This window comes from Dipodomys ordii, unplaced genomic scaffold (genome assembly GCF_000151885.1).
Source record: "Dipodomys ordii isolate 6190 unplaced genomic scaffold, Dord_2.0 Scaffold140, whole genome shotgun sequence".
Taxonomy (NCBI): Eukaryota; Metazoa; Chordata; class Mammalia; order Rodentia; family Heteromyidae; genus Dipodomys; species Dipodomys ordii.
The window spans coordinates 2,987,427-3,002,261 of record NW_012267356.1 but is presented as its reverse complement, the minus strand read 5'-3'; the positions used below and the strand labels follow the sequence as shown (position 1 = coordinate 3,002,261).

At 41.5% G+C, this 14,835-nt stretch overlaps 1 protein-coding gene across 1 annotated transcript in view; it reads right to left on the bottom strand.

Annotated features, from left to right (window-relative positions):
* Window positions 1–8,762: 8,762 nt before the first annotated feature.
* The window catches only part of Smad9 (SMAD family member 9), a 25,931-nt gene continuing 19,858 nt past the window's right edge, over window positions 8,763–14,835 (bottom strand). Inside the window, exons 4-5 of the mRNA XM_013031472.1 lie at window positions 14,061–14,317; window positions 8,763–8,933 (exon numbers count right to left, since the gene is read on the bottom strand). Coding sequence (XP_012886926.1) covers window positions 8,790–8,933; window positions 14,061–14,317 — 401 coding nt within the window. The 3' untranslated portion in view covers window positions 8,763–8,789. The remainder of the gene's footprint in view (window positions 8,934–14,060; window positions 14,318–14,835) is intronic.

The window sequence follows — 14,835 nt, the reverse complement described above, 5'->3', positions numbered from 1 at the left end:
CTGTGTAGAAACTTACCTAAAAGAAAAAATGTAGCTATGATATACAACTGACCAACTAAATGATGTGCTTTCATAGTAACTGTAGGAAGAACACTGCATGCTCCATCAAAAAATCATTCCTCCACCCATGTTACAGAGCATGTAATATTGACAGTATTTTGTGTACACTCTGCTCCTTACCAAAACTCTCTAAACCTAGCCAGCTCTGAGCTATAAAGTTTATAAGTAGTGAGATGACTCCCAATTCTGAAAGGTTTTCCAGAAAGATTTTCCAATGCAGCCTATGGTTTGCCTCGAGTATGATTCAGGGGAGATGGAAGAGGATTCCATTGTGATTAGTGACATTTGCTTTTTACCTCGTAGAATTGTTTGAAATTTTTTTTATTGTTGATTTCAGAATCTACCACCAGACATCTGTTTAGAACCTTTCCCTACCTCGAACCTCCTGCCCATGTCTACTCTTTTCCCTTACTCTAAGTCATCATACATTTCCATAATGTACTGCCAGTGGATTATTCTATTTAACCGCAGTTCTTTTTTAAGTTTATTGTATGTACAGAGGGGTTGCAGTTACATGTCAGATAATGAGTACATTTCTTTTTGAACAGTGTCACACTTCCCTCATTTTCTCATCACAGTTCTTTCCACTCTTTTTAGTTCTTTTCTCCCCTTTCTAGGGTTGAGGAAGCCTCTCTCATTCCCCAAAACAAAGCAATTGATTGATTGATTGACTGACTGATTGATTTCCAGTATTGGAACTTGAACTCAAGGCCTGAGCACTGTCCTTTAGCTTTTCTGCTCAAGACTGGTGCTCTACAAAGTGCATCCTAAAACATTAATTTCCTGAACTTAGCTGTTTAATTAGTCACCTTTTAAAATATATATTGCTCTTTAGCCATTTATAATACAATAAATGTTACAGGAGAGACTTGCCAAACTTCGAGATTCTAAGAGGTGAGTTTCAAGAGTTTTATTTGGTTATGTTGTTAGGTTAGTATTTTCAGAGTTGATGGAAAAGAATATTGTGGGAAAACTTATTTTGACAAATTATTACACATACAGAAGAACTGATCACACTTAACTGGATCTGTCCACAACATGGAAAATAAAACTTTATTTTCAGAGGGAAAAGAAGACTGGTACTCTCCTACTTGAGCCACAGCTCCACTAGCAGCTTTTTGGGAATTAGATAATTGGAGTTGAGAGCTTCATAGACTTTCCTGTCCAGGCTAGCTTTGAGCTATGTATGATGCTCAGATCTCAGCCTTCTGAGTAACTAGGAATGCAGACATGAGCCACTGGCACCCAGCATATAGAGGTATGCTGGATTAGGAGACACAAATAGCTTTGTCATCTTTTGTTTGAAAACCCATTTTATAGGAATTTATAATTTCAGAATCTCCCTCAGAAAAAATTCAGTCAGGGCTGGGTGCCAATGGCTCACACCTATAATCCTAGCTTACTCAGGAGGCTGAGATCTGAGGATCATGGTTCAGAGCCAACCCAGGCAGGAAAGTCTGTGAGATTCTTATCTCCAATAAACCACCAGAAAACCGGAAGTGGCACTGTGTAGCTCAAGTCATAGAGTGTTCACCTCGAGCTGAAGAGCTGAGAGACAGTGCCCAGACCCAGAGTTCAAGACTCATGACTGACAAAAAAAAAAGAAAAAATTCAATTTAACTTTTTTCATAGCATATAATAAGCAAATTATTTGCCTTGTGTCAGTAATTATAGCTACTCAGGAGACTGAGATCTAAGGATCACTTTGAAGCCAGCCCGAGCAGGAAAATCTGTGAGTCTTATCTCTAGTTAGCCACCAGAAACAGTCAGAAGTAGATGTGTGGCTCAAATGGTAGAACTCTACTCCTGAGTGAAAAAGCTGAGGGATAGAACCCTCGAGTTCAAGTCCCAGTACACACACACACACACACACACACACACACACACACACACGGACACACAGATTTTAAATGAAACATTTTATTAGATATACAACTACATTTTAAACATTGCATTATAATCATTTTCATATACAGATGTCCCTAATTTACAGTGGGATTACATCCCCATTATAAACGCATTGTAACTTGAAAACATCTGAAGTCAAAAATACATTGAATACACCTAACCCTACAGAACATCATTACTTAGCAACACAATCCAGTGCAGAGTGTCAGTTGGTGATCCTGTAATCGTCTGTAATTGGCTGTGAGCTGTGGCTTGCTGCTGCCATGAGCACTCACAGGCCCAACTGTTTTGGGAGCACAGAGAATAGGCACCTAACCTGGCTTAGGAAGGGCTGAGAGCTGATGAGCTCCAGAGCTTTCCCTGGTGTCCAGCCTGGAACTGATGAAAATGTCTCGCCACGGTCCCGAGAAGCCTCTTACAAGTCAGCAAATTGATGTGTCTGGTTTGCTTATTTCCCTCCCTTAATGGCCGAAGCTTCCCTGTCATTGTATGTCAATCCTGCTGATGCGACAGATCCATCTGCTGAGTGAACATGGGGAGGTTTCTAGGCTGATGAATGGAATTACTCCTCTGGAAGATGGCAATATGTACAGACAGCATTTTATGTCTATCGTAATGATGTAATTTTAAATGCAAGTTAGTGTAGACCCAGGGATAAACAAGCTATTACTGCTCTCTCCAGAGACTTGATTTTACTATTGTTTTCTTTCCTTCCCTTGCTTTTGGTGCTGGAGTACTTTGCACATGTAGACAAGTGCTCTATCACTGAGCTACGACCTCATTCCCCCAGAAACTTAGGGCTTTTTTTAATTTTTTTAACTTGTTATTATGAAGGTGATGTACAGAGGGGTTACTGTTTCATAAGTCAGGTAATGAGTACATTTCTCTCCCAGTTTCCCCCTTCTGTCCCCATCCACAAGTAGTAGAGTTCATTTTCAACATGGTATCTAGTGCAGAAACTTAAGTTTAAACCAGAGGTTTTATGCTGGTATCAGAGTCTGTATAGCTTGTCTTTCAAACATTTTTATGTTCAGAAATATTGCTTTTGAACAAAGGATTCTATTGCTTTTTGCTGTTTTAGGAGGAAAAAATGAGGTCTAAGGATACAGCTCAATGGCAGAGCATTTACCTACAGGTACAAAGTCCTGTGTTCTGTCCCAGCACTATGACAGATGGATGACAGATAGACAAACAGGCAAGCAGACAGGCAGACAGACAGACAGATACAGATGGAGTTTAAGTCAATAAAGAGGTTAGATTTCTAGAAAATTTTACAAATATTAGGTTTGAACCCAGGATCTCACACTTGCTCTGTTTGCTTGCTCAGTTTGCACTCTACTTCTTGAGCCATACCTCCAACCTGGCTTTTTGCTGTTTTTATTCTGAATTATCTTCTAATAGTTGTACAAAAAGGTTACAATTGAACATGTCAGTTTATTACTACACTGCATCTTGATTGCTGGCCATTTTAGGATGGAGTCTCATGGACTTTTCTGCCTGGGCATAAAGATCCTCTGGATCTCAGCCTCCTGAGTAATGCTTACAACACTGGCCAGGCACCAGTGGCTCACACCTGTAATGCTAGCTACTCAGGACAATAGAGAATATATATATATAGAGAGAGATGTTCACAATGATAACACAGATCACTCTTTCCTATATTCTGCAAGTCATTTAATATTTGTTACTATATAGAAAACAATTCTATATATGCAAGTCCTTATGGTGGTTCGATTAGATGAGTTTTTAACTTTAGGATGTAGTAACTGTGATATGCATTCTGTAGTAACTACCCTTCAAATTTTGGATTTTGCTGCTTTTCCCTGGCTAGCAATATGCAGAACTGCACTGTGACAGCTTGGGGCAGAGGCAGCAAGCCACGAGATCGTCAGAGAAAACAACACATGCTCTCCCGAGTGCCTTGCTACTCAGTAGGATAGATGCCCTCAAGGAATTTTATGTAGGATTATTTCATTATTTTATGTAGGATTATTGGAATGTGACTCCATGGTAAGTTGAGGAAGCCTTTGTATATTATCTTGAACATTTCTGCAGAGTATCTTCAAAATTCTATCCATAATGCTACTTGATCCAAGATGCTTAATTCAAAAGCATCATCAAATTCTTCTGTAGCATGGTGTTTTCACAATCCTATTTTCAGCTGGGCACTGGTGTCCCAGATCTGTAGTTCTAGCTACTCAGGAAGCTGAAATCTGATGAGCACAGTTTGAAACCAACCCAGACAGAGAAAAAAAAAATCCATGAGATTCTTTTTTTTTTTTTTGGTCATGGGGACTTGAACTCTGGGCCTGGGCACTGTCCCTCAGCTCTTCAGCTCAAGGCTAGTGCTCTACAACTTGCACCACAGAGCCACTGCCAGCTTTTTCTGCTTATGTGGTGCTGAGAAATCGAACCTAGGGCCTCATGCATGCAAGGCAAGCACTCTACCACTGAGCCACCTTCCCAGCCCAAATCCATGAGAATCTTATCTCCAATTAACCACCAAAAAGCTGGAAGTAGAGGTGTGGCTCAAGCAAGAGTGCAAGTCCTTGAGTTCTAGCCCCAGTACAGCACATATGCGCACTGATGTGTGCATGCGCGCGCGCGCGTGCACACACACACACACACATCCTATTTACTAAGAGGACAGTTTAAGATTGTCTTAGGAGCTGGTGCTAGTGACTCATGTCTGTAACCCTAGCTACTTAGGAGATCTGAGGATTATGGTTCAAAGCCAGCTCAGACAGGAAAGTCCGTGAAATTCTTAATCTCCAATTAACTATCAAAGGCCAGAAGTGGAGCTGAGGCTCAAGTGGTAGAATGCTAGCCTTGAATGAAAAGGCTCAGGTACAGTACTCTGAGTTTAAGACCCATGACTGGCATGTATGTGTACTGCACAAGCACACACATGTGCACACGTGTGCACACACACACACACACACACACAGATTGTCTAAGGGACTCACAAACCTATATGCTGTGAATCCATCTATGAAGTTTATAGTAAAAACAAGCCAAGACATATTGGTAGAGTATTCTTTATTATGACCAATCAGAGGACAGTACATGAGTGCATATGAAGGATGATTGAAGCCAAGATTGTTAGAACCAAAAGCAGTGCTTCATTCAAAGAGACCGTTTAGTTTTTTGGTTGACCTGTTTTACATTCATTCTTTAAGATATGACAGGATTACCTAATCTTGTTGTACAGTTCAGCTGTAAATCATAGCAGGTTAAACAATTTGGAGTGCCTGTTCTATTTTGCTTATTAAATATATATATATATGCACCAAATATTTGGAATATATGCAAAGTTAGGCAGAAGCTCAAAATAAAGTAAATGATATTTATAAAATGCTTTCATTGCTATTGTTTTCTTCTTCCCATATCCCCAAAGACAATAAAAAGGAGACTCTAAATGCTTGCTAACTGGCCAACTTTTCCTGATTTTATTACATTTAAAAACTTAAAGAAAGCTGGGAGCCACTGGTTCATGCCCCCAACCCTACCTACCCAGGATGTTGAGAGAAGAAGGATTTTTGTGTGAAGCCAATGTGTCCAGAAAATGTTGGGAGACCTTATTGCAAAAGTCACGGCTGCAGGCATTGAAAACGGCCAGAACTGTGGCTCCAGTAGTCGAGCTCCACCTTGGCAAGCTCCAGGCCTGCTGTGCAACCTTCAGGACCACAAACTGAGCGACAGTGGCCATGTCTGTAATTCCAGCTACTCAGGATTCTGAGATCTGAGGATCACAGGAGCCATTAGGCAGGAAACTCCATGAGACTCTTATGGCCAATTAGCCAGCAAAATGCCTGAAGTGAAACTGTGGTACAAGTGGTAGAGCATCAGCCTTGAGCAAAAAAGCCAAGGGAAGACTCCTTGGCCCTGAGTTCAAGCCAAAGTACTGACACCAAAACAAAGCAAAACAAAAAACCCACCTCAGTACCATAAAATAGTAATAATAAAATATAAAAATAGAACCTAAAGTATATTGTTTAAAAAAATATTCACATCTTTCTGGTTCTGAAACACTGGCAGCCATTAACGCATCATCTTGCTAAAACAACTGTCCACATCTTAGTTTTTACAAAACAAACAAACAAAAAAAAACCCTGGTATGGAGAGCAAAATGAATGTGTCAGATCTTGTGAATGCTGAGGTTCTCAGCCATCCTGGCCTAGGATAATTTGGATTTTTTATAGTGCTGATATATTGAAAGGTTGTGCCTGCTACTCTGCTCCTTTTTCTGTAAGAGAACACTAATCGGTGTCTTATTTAGCTTCTCTGCCTCATGGGATGAACACAAAATTAGTACATTTAGAAGTCTCAGATCAAATACTACACTATAACCTTTGCAGCAAAAAAAAAAGAAAAAAAAACTTAGAAAATGACCAAGTTACAATGACCATAGGATTTATTTCTCACCAGTTCTAAGTTGTGTGCCTACTACAGTAGGGTTTGGTTGCCCATGGTTGGAGATGTGTTCCAATCGCATTCATTTATTTTTGCAGAAATAATTCAGGTGCATGCAGTGTATTGCTCTGGTTCCCTAAAGTTGCAGGGAAATGCAAGAGTTTTTGGTTTGGTTTTGCTTTTTTTAATATTGTTTGTAAGCTACTCCTTTTGATGAATTCTATAAAGGCCTAAGAGCAGAAGATGTATTTATAGCTTGTAGAGAGATGAAGAAAGCTATGTCTGATCCCTTAAGCAAACACTGTGTTTGCTTGAAAATCTCCCATGAAATGGTGCTGATGTGAAATACTCATATTCACAAATTGTCTGGAAAAATTATTTAAACAACAGAGAAGCAAAGATGAGGACAAAGAAGCCTTCAAAACAGAAGAAAAGTAGCATTTATCCAAAGAACCCATTACTCAAAGGAAATAAAATTTCAGAATTAGAGATAATGAAAAAAATCAGCTACATTTTTCAAGCAGAAGCAAGTTTTCATGGTTTATTTATAGGGAAGCATCCATACAAATGGATTTATTATGAGACTCTCAGCTCCTCAGCGGGCTGGGACTATCACTCCCTTACACTTGGCCCTACAAATACTCGGCATGGTCACTTGCACACAGGTGATTAGCATGGATGAATGAACCAATGGACTGTGGGCTTTTCTAAATACTAAGGGGGCTGCCTAGTTTTAATGTGAATTGTAGTTACTTTCTATCCTATGTGTATACAGAGATTTATATGAAAGTTTCTATTAGACAACTAGTCGTTGTAAGAGGTGACAGTAGCAGCTCATTCCTCTCTTCACAGGATCATTTCTATCCTGAATACAATTTAATAAGAAGCAATCACATGTGTATTAACACTAGAGAGCATATAAATGAAGAAACCTCTTGGCTTACAAGCATAACTGCCATCTGAAATTATATACTTTTAAAATCAGTATCAAATATTTCCTAAGCAATGTGGTGTTTAGTGGGTGGCAAGTACCTAAAAATGTGAAACATTTCCCTTTATTATTTGCCTATATTCCTTCGTGTGGTGTGTGTATATGTGATGTGTATTGGTACTGGGGGCTTGAACTCAGGGCCTGAGTACTGCCCCTTAGCTTTTTCACTTCAGGCTGGTACTCTACCAGTTGAGCCACACCTCTGCTTCTACTTTTTGCTGGTTAACTAGAGATTAGAGTCTCACAGACTTGCCTGCTTGAGCTAGCTTCCAATCAAGATCCTTAGATCTCAGCCTCCTAAGTACAGCTAGGATTACAGATAGTAGCTACTGACACCTGGCAGTAATTCAGAAACTTGGTCCGATGATGGGTGAGTTTTCTCAAAGGCTTTAACTATTGTTTCAACCATCTGTAAATAGTCAATAGTTGTCAACAGGCAGGAAGGCATAGCAAGGGTACATCAACCTGGACACTTGGCTGAGGTGATGTGAGCAACAGTGTGACCTTTGTCTAGCTTAATATGCTCCCTGCTTCTTGTCTTCATAGGATTGGCATGATGTCAAAGCCCTATGCAGACTCCACAGCCCGCAGGATGCTCTGGCCTGAATAACAAACACAGAACCTGATTTCCAATGGAGAAAGCAGGAGCCTCCCTAGGTGTTCTTGATCTGCATGCTAAGACTTACCATATCATTTGAGATTACAACTCCTATCATGCTATTTTTCCTATTGGTTTCCCTATTAGATTCATTTTTTCCCACCCCTTCCCCCTCCCCAATGGTAGATTGAAGCCACATGACTCTTAGCTTCACAGTTTCTTTCTTTTCCAATCACAGTTATAAATCTGTTAAAAATGTACCATTGATATCAGCACAGAAATAAAATTAACTTCAGGAATAAGATGCAATCATCTGTGGCTAATTATCTCATTGTTCATTCTCTAAGCTTGACTTCTTTGCTTGCCGGTAGCACTAAAAGTGAGATTGTTTCAGCTGCTTGGGTTTGATGGCTTTATCCACTCTAGAAGTGGATTTGTTCTAGAGTTACTGGTAGAGGTGTTCTGCTATGCGATGTGATCAGTTCTGGTGTTTCTGCAAGTGCATACAACATGCTTTACACTCCTCAGACCACCTTGGACCCTACCAACACCCTTCACACCACCTTGACACCATTGCCTTTTCTGTGTTTCTCCCACAAAAGCAGCTGCTGTCTCTTTAAATCACAGGCCCAGAAACCCTAGCTTTCCAAGTGTACTAGCCCCAGGCTAACTAGGTAGCACAAAACAAAACAAAAAGAACAATACCATTACACATCTTTCTGTCTGTCTTTAGCAACGGTCACTTAGGCTGCATATCTGAAATAAGCTACTACCTGACATAGCATCTACTCCATAGAAATGTAGCTTATGGCAAGACTGTTAAGACACGGAAGAAATGGGATTATGTGGAGAGCCCATCTGAGTCAGAACCTTGTCCAGCCACTGCAGTGGTCCATGAAGATGAATCTCAATCCAGCAGGGGGTGCTCGTGACATCCTGACGATGATATTCTGCTCCCCAACCCTGGAAAGCAAGAACAGAGACCACAGTCAGTGGGTCACTTTACCCCAGCCACCAGCACTTCGGGAGCTAGAGGGTCCCAGGCAGCCAATAGGGGATGACGAGCCCACACTCCTAGAAAGCTCCTGATACCTGGGGGGGGATGTGGACTCCATCCCTTGGAAGTGTAAGAGGCCTTTTGCATTAACCAGAAGTCTCAGAGGAGTCTACCCTAGTACCAGCCTCTGGATTCACAGCTAGATCTCTGCCTGGACACGGTCTGGGGCTCTGGCTTCATCCCCGTGGGTTATGAGCAAGTTCTTCTCTTGCTACAAAGGAAGACACTCAACCTTATGTTCGTCCACCTGTTCTGTGCTGGAGCTGAACTTTTACTCCTCACACATTAGTTCTGCAAGTTATGAAGACAGAATAGAGGGGCTTTTGGCTTACCAGAGCATGGAACTCTTCTCTCTCTAGCTCGCTTGTTTCTCATGTATAGCTATTCACAGGAGAGGAGATGGATGGGTGGATAGAGAGGGACAGACAGACAAACACAAAAATTTCCACCACACTTGCTTACTCAGCCACCTCCCTTTTTCCCAAGGATCAATAGTTGTATGTCTTCCCAACTAAGCACCTCCACCATTTAGGCATTTTTAGAATTTGGCCCTGCTACTGCTTCACTAGTTGGCCTTTTACAGTTTCCTTTGCTGGCTGCCTTTCTTTTCCTGGGATTGAAGTGTTGTTGAAGTGTCCCGGGGTTCATTGCTAGATCCCTTGTCCTCTCTGTAAAAGCAAAGCCACGGTGATCTCATCCAGACCCATGGAGTTCAATAGCATTCACCTGTGGGTAGTTCACATTTACCTTTCCAGCACCAACCTCTCTCCCCAGAGTCGGGCATCTAACAACTGTTTACTCATTATCTTCATTTCAGTGTGTGACAGACACCTCAAAGCTTGGAACTCAGGGCCTTGAGCTTGTTAGACAGGTGCTATGCCACTTGAGCCATTCTCCCCAGTCCATGTGCTTTTTAGTTCATTTTTTTTCAAGTAGGGCCTTATGCTTTTGCCTGGGATGGCCTCAGATGATGTTTCTCCTGCTTCTATTTCCAGAACAGCTGGGGTTACAGGCATATACCATCACACCTGGCCCCCAGACGGGAGCTGTTGATAATACCTGCAAGCCGGACCCACCTGATTCTTCTCTTCCTTGAAGGTGACTAATTTCATCTTTCTAACTTTCTTCTCCTCACACCTGCATCCAATCTGCCTTTCTGCTTGGGATCCTTCCCTTCTGGCTGCTCTTGCATTGCTCTGCTGGTGGGAGCGACCACCACCTCTCCTGGTCTCCTCCTTTCCACCTTCACTGCTTCCCATCTTTTCTGTACACAGCAGCCAATGTGGCCCTCTAAAAACACAAGCCAGGCCAAGAAACTCCATGGCTCATGTTCCTGTGGAGCCCTCAGGGGGCGTAGGAAGGTGGCTCTGATCGCATGATCCCCCTCCTTAGGCCTCCACCCCCCACTCGTTTTCTTGTTGCTCCATAGTGCCAGGCATCTCTTGCCAGATTGGTCTTTTCTCAGCCTCTACTGTTCTTCTTCCAGAGAGTTCCATGACTGACTCCATCATCTCCCTCAACTCTGCTGACAGGCACCACTCCCTCCCAGCCTCCTCTAGTCCCAGCACTCCAGTTCCCATTGCCTAGCTCAACATAATCTCATTCCTCTTGACCTTTTGTCAAGGGTGTTGTTTACAGCTTGTCGACCAGCATTTCCATTTCACGAGGGCAGGGATTTGTGGGTAATCACTGTGGATGCCAGTGCCTGCAGCAGCGCCTGGCTTGGTGCATGACAGGTTCTGCTTCAATATTTGCTGAGTGAGTGATCACTACCAGGAAAAATCAGAGCTTAAAGACACCTTTAAATGATCTGGTTCATCTCCTCCCAATTATCATCTGGAGTTCAGTCATCTGTAGTATTTAAACTAATCACTTAGAGTTATTTATATTTTTAATGAAATTATGGCGAGGGACACAGCTAAGTAGAGTGCTTGTCTAGCACAGATAAAGGCCTGGGTTGGATTCCCGTCACCACAACATTTTTTTTTTTTTAATCTTGGGGTTGGAGGCATGGCTCTGTTTGCAGAGCGCTAGCCAGTGAATGAAAGTTTCAAGCACCGAGTTCAAGTCCCAGTCTTGGACCAAAATAAGAAAAAAGAAAGAAAATTTAAAAATTACTTCATATTTGTAAGATTATGAAATTTTTTCCTATTACTTTCCTATGAACTATATATATAGCATTATAAATTTAAATGGTGCATATCTGAAGAATACATCTAGTTGATCTCAGGTAAATCCTATTTCTATGTGAGCTTGTGTTACAGTGAAGTGACTACCTATGCAATGTAGCTATTTCAGCCTCATTTTAAAACAGGGATCTGGAGAAAATAACTAAAATTCCAGTGATTATTCATTAATGGCAACTTCCTGCCCTCTGCTGGCTGGAAGCAGCATTGCATCTGAAAGGGTTCCAGGGACATAATCATTGCTTTCCAATGCAAAAATACCATTAAAACACTGAATGACTAGAGCTGCTTTGTCATTGTGAAAGAGAAATGGTTGCAAGAAGCCATCTTAAAAACTACATGCAATGATTCTCTTCAAAATAATTACTAAAATCATAACTTACATATAACGAGGATAGGAAAGTAAGACAACCATTTGTCACAGTAACTTGGGGGTGGTGGGGTAGGAGAGTTCTGGGGCTTGAATTCAGGACTAAGCCACTGTCCCTGAGCTTTTTGGTTCAAGGATAGCACCCCACCACTTGAACCACTTCTCCACTTCCAGGTTTTGGGGGGTTTTTTAATTGTTAATTGGAGATAAGAATCTCTCAAACTTTCCTGCCCGGACTGATTTCAAATTGCAATCCTTAGATCTTAACCTCCTGAGCAGCTAAGATTACACGCATGAGCTGCCACTGGTGTCCTGCTCATTTGTCATAGTAACATTTAAAGGGCTGATAAAAATAGTAAAATTGATTTGGAAGGTTAGGATGGAGCTCAGTGGTAAGGCATTTTCCTAGCATGTGTGAAGCCAATACAATACAATATTATTCCAATTCCAATACATTAATAATAATAATAATTAGGCTAGCTGCAGTGGCTCAAGCCTGGGATCCCAGCTACTTAGGAGGCAGAGGTCAGAAGGATCATAGCCTAGGAAGATGGTAGGAAAAATCTATCTCAACTAATGAGTAGCATGTACTCAGCTATGTGGAAAGTATAAACAGAACTCTTCTTGAGATTCTATCTCAAAAATTACTAAGGCAAAAAGCCCTAAGTGTGGTTCAAGCAATAGCATGCCTACCTAGCAAGCAGGAAGCCCTGAGTCCAAACTCCAGTACTTCAACACACACACACACACACACACACAACCTTTTGGTAAGCCTCCTTTCTTAGATGGTGCATGACATTGTACATAGTTTGACAAACACATTCCTATTTTGAAACTTGACAACTTTCAAGTATTTGGCATAAATTGAAGCCTTTAAATTGAATGGACAAACCTAGTTGCTTTTCCTTTCCACTCATTTCCTTACCCTTAATACTATTTAACTAGAAAAAGCTCAGCAAATACCTATAACAAGAATATACATTATTTTCTCAATCACCTCAATTAATCACCTCCATGGTTCTACCCCAATTGGGTAGAAGCATTGTCAGCATTTAATTTATATTGTCTTGTATTACAACCAGTTACCTTTTGTATCTAAACTATACATTTATCTTCTCAGTTTGCCTTTGCTTGGATGTTTCTTTTTTCTTTTTCTTTCTTTCTTTTTGGCACTGGAGTTTGAACTCAGGGATTTACATTTGCTAGGTAAACATTATCACTTGACCTATGCCTCAGTTTATTTTGAGATAGGATCTTGCCTTTTGATAGGTCACCTTGAACCATAATCCTCCTTCCCTCTGGAGCAGCAATGACAGCTCAGGCCTCAACTTTCAGCTTTTTCAAATGTTAAGATGAGCCCTTGCTAACCTATATACTCAGATAAGCCTGGAACATAATCTCTGTCTTAAATAGCTGGAATGGATATTAGGTGTGTGCAGGTACATCCAGCTATTGGATGAAATGTGCTCTTTTGAACTTTTTGCCTGGGCTGGCCTTAAACCATGATCATCCCCATCTTAGCATCTCAACTAGATAGAATGTCAAGCATGAGCCACCAGCACCCATGCTTAATGTTTTCTAAGAGTGAGACAAGGATCTGATTTAATGCAGGCAAATTTACTAAATTCATACCTGTATTTCCTGGGTGACAATAGTGTTTGGCAATTTAAGGGATAGAGAAATCTCCCAGAATTTAATCCTATAAAATTATTATTATTATTGTGATTTTCCTTTCTGTATTTAAAAAAATACAGTGCTCACACCTGCAATCCTAGCTACACAGGAGGCTGCCATCTGAGGATCACAGTTTGAAGCCAGCACAGGCAGGAAAGTCCATGAGACTCTTATCTCCAATAAACCGCCAGAAAACTGGAAGTGGCACTGTGGCTCAAGTGGTAGAGCACTAGCCTAGAGCTGAAGAGCTGAGGGACAGCGCCCAGGCCCAGTTCAAGCCCCACAAACGACCAAAAAAAAGCAAAACAAACCTGACAGCTACTTTTACTTGGTTTTCTTCCAAACGTAAGAATTCTCACACAAGCCAGGCACTAGTGGCTCATGCCTGTAATGATAGCTTCTTAGGAGGAAGAGATATGAAGATTAACAGTATAAAACCAGCTCTGGCAGAAAAGCCCATGAAACTCTTACCTCCAGTTAACTACCAAAAAGCTGAAAGTGGAGCTGTGGCTTAATTGGTGGAGCACCAACTCTGAGTGAAAAAGCTAAGGGATAGTGCTCAGGCTCTGAGTTCAAGCCCCAGCACTGGCAAAAACATACCAAATTTTCACATGTAATTGCTAAGCAAGGCAGTTTGTGTTCATTGAGGAATGCCTACACACTGCTAATAGGATTGATTTTTAAAAAAATGTCATCTGCTTGAATTAGCCATATAACTACCACATCAACCAAGAGTGTCTTTGTCTTTTGTTGTGTTTTTCATTTACTGCCTTATGATCTGAAAGCAAGCACACCTTCCTTACCTTAACAAAACTCATCCGGATGGTGCACATCTTAGTTAACTCATAAACGACTTCAAAGCCATGATGAACGGACTGGGCGAGCAATTGTGCAAAGAGTTGGTTGTTGAAGACCTTGAGGCTGCACCCACTGGGGATCTTGCACACCGTGGCCGGGTGGAAGCCATGCTGATAGTTGCAATTCCGGCTCTGCACGAAGATGCTGCTGTCACTCACGCACTCGGCATACACCTCTCCCCCAACGTAGTACAAGTGCACACCTGCGAATGCAAAAACATCAGCCTTCCTGCAGACACCGCTCCCTTCTCAGGACTCTTCCCACCTCCAGGGCTGTCAATCACCCATCAGAGGTGTGTGAAATGTGTGGGCCAAATCCCATTCTCTTCCATTATATTCTTAGGGTTGTCATGAATCCATTCAAAAATGTTGTCAACAGCCTAGTGCTTGTAGCTCGTGCTTATAATCCTAGCTACTCAGGAGGCCGAGACCTGTGAATCAGAGGTTCAGAGCCAGCCCTGGCAGGTAAATCCATAAGATTCCTTATCTTCAAAGAAGCAGCAGAAAAGAAAAAAAAAGCCAGAAATGGAGGTGGCTCAAGTAGCAGAGTAACAATCATGACTGAAAAAAAGCTGAGCTCTTGCTTATGGCATTGAGTTCATATCTCAGTATAAAAGCCTTCCCTAGCTGGCAAAATTGGTTAACTACTTTAGAAAACTAAAGCTAGATCCTTCTATATCACCCTGCACCAGAATCAACTCCAAATGGATCAAAGACCTCG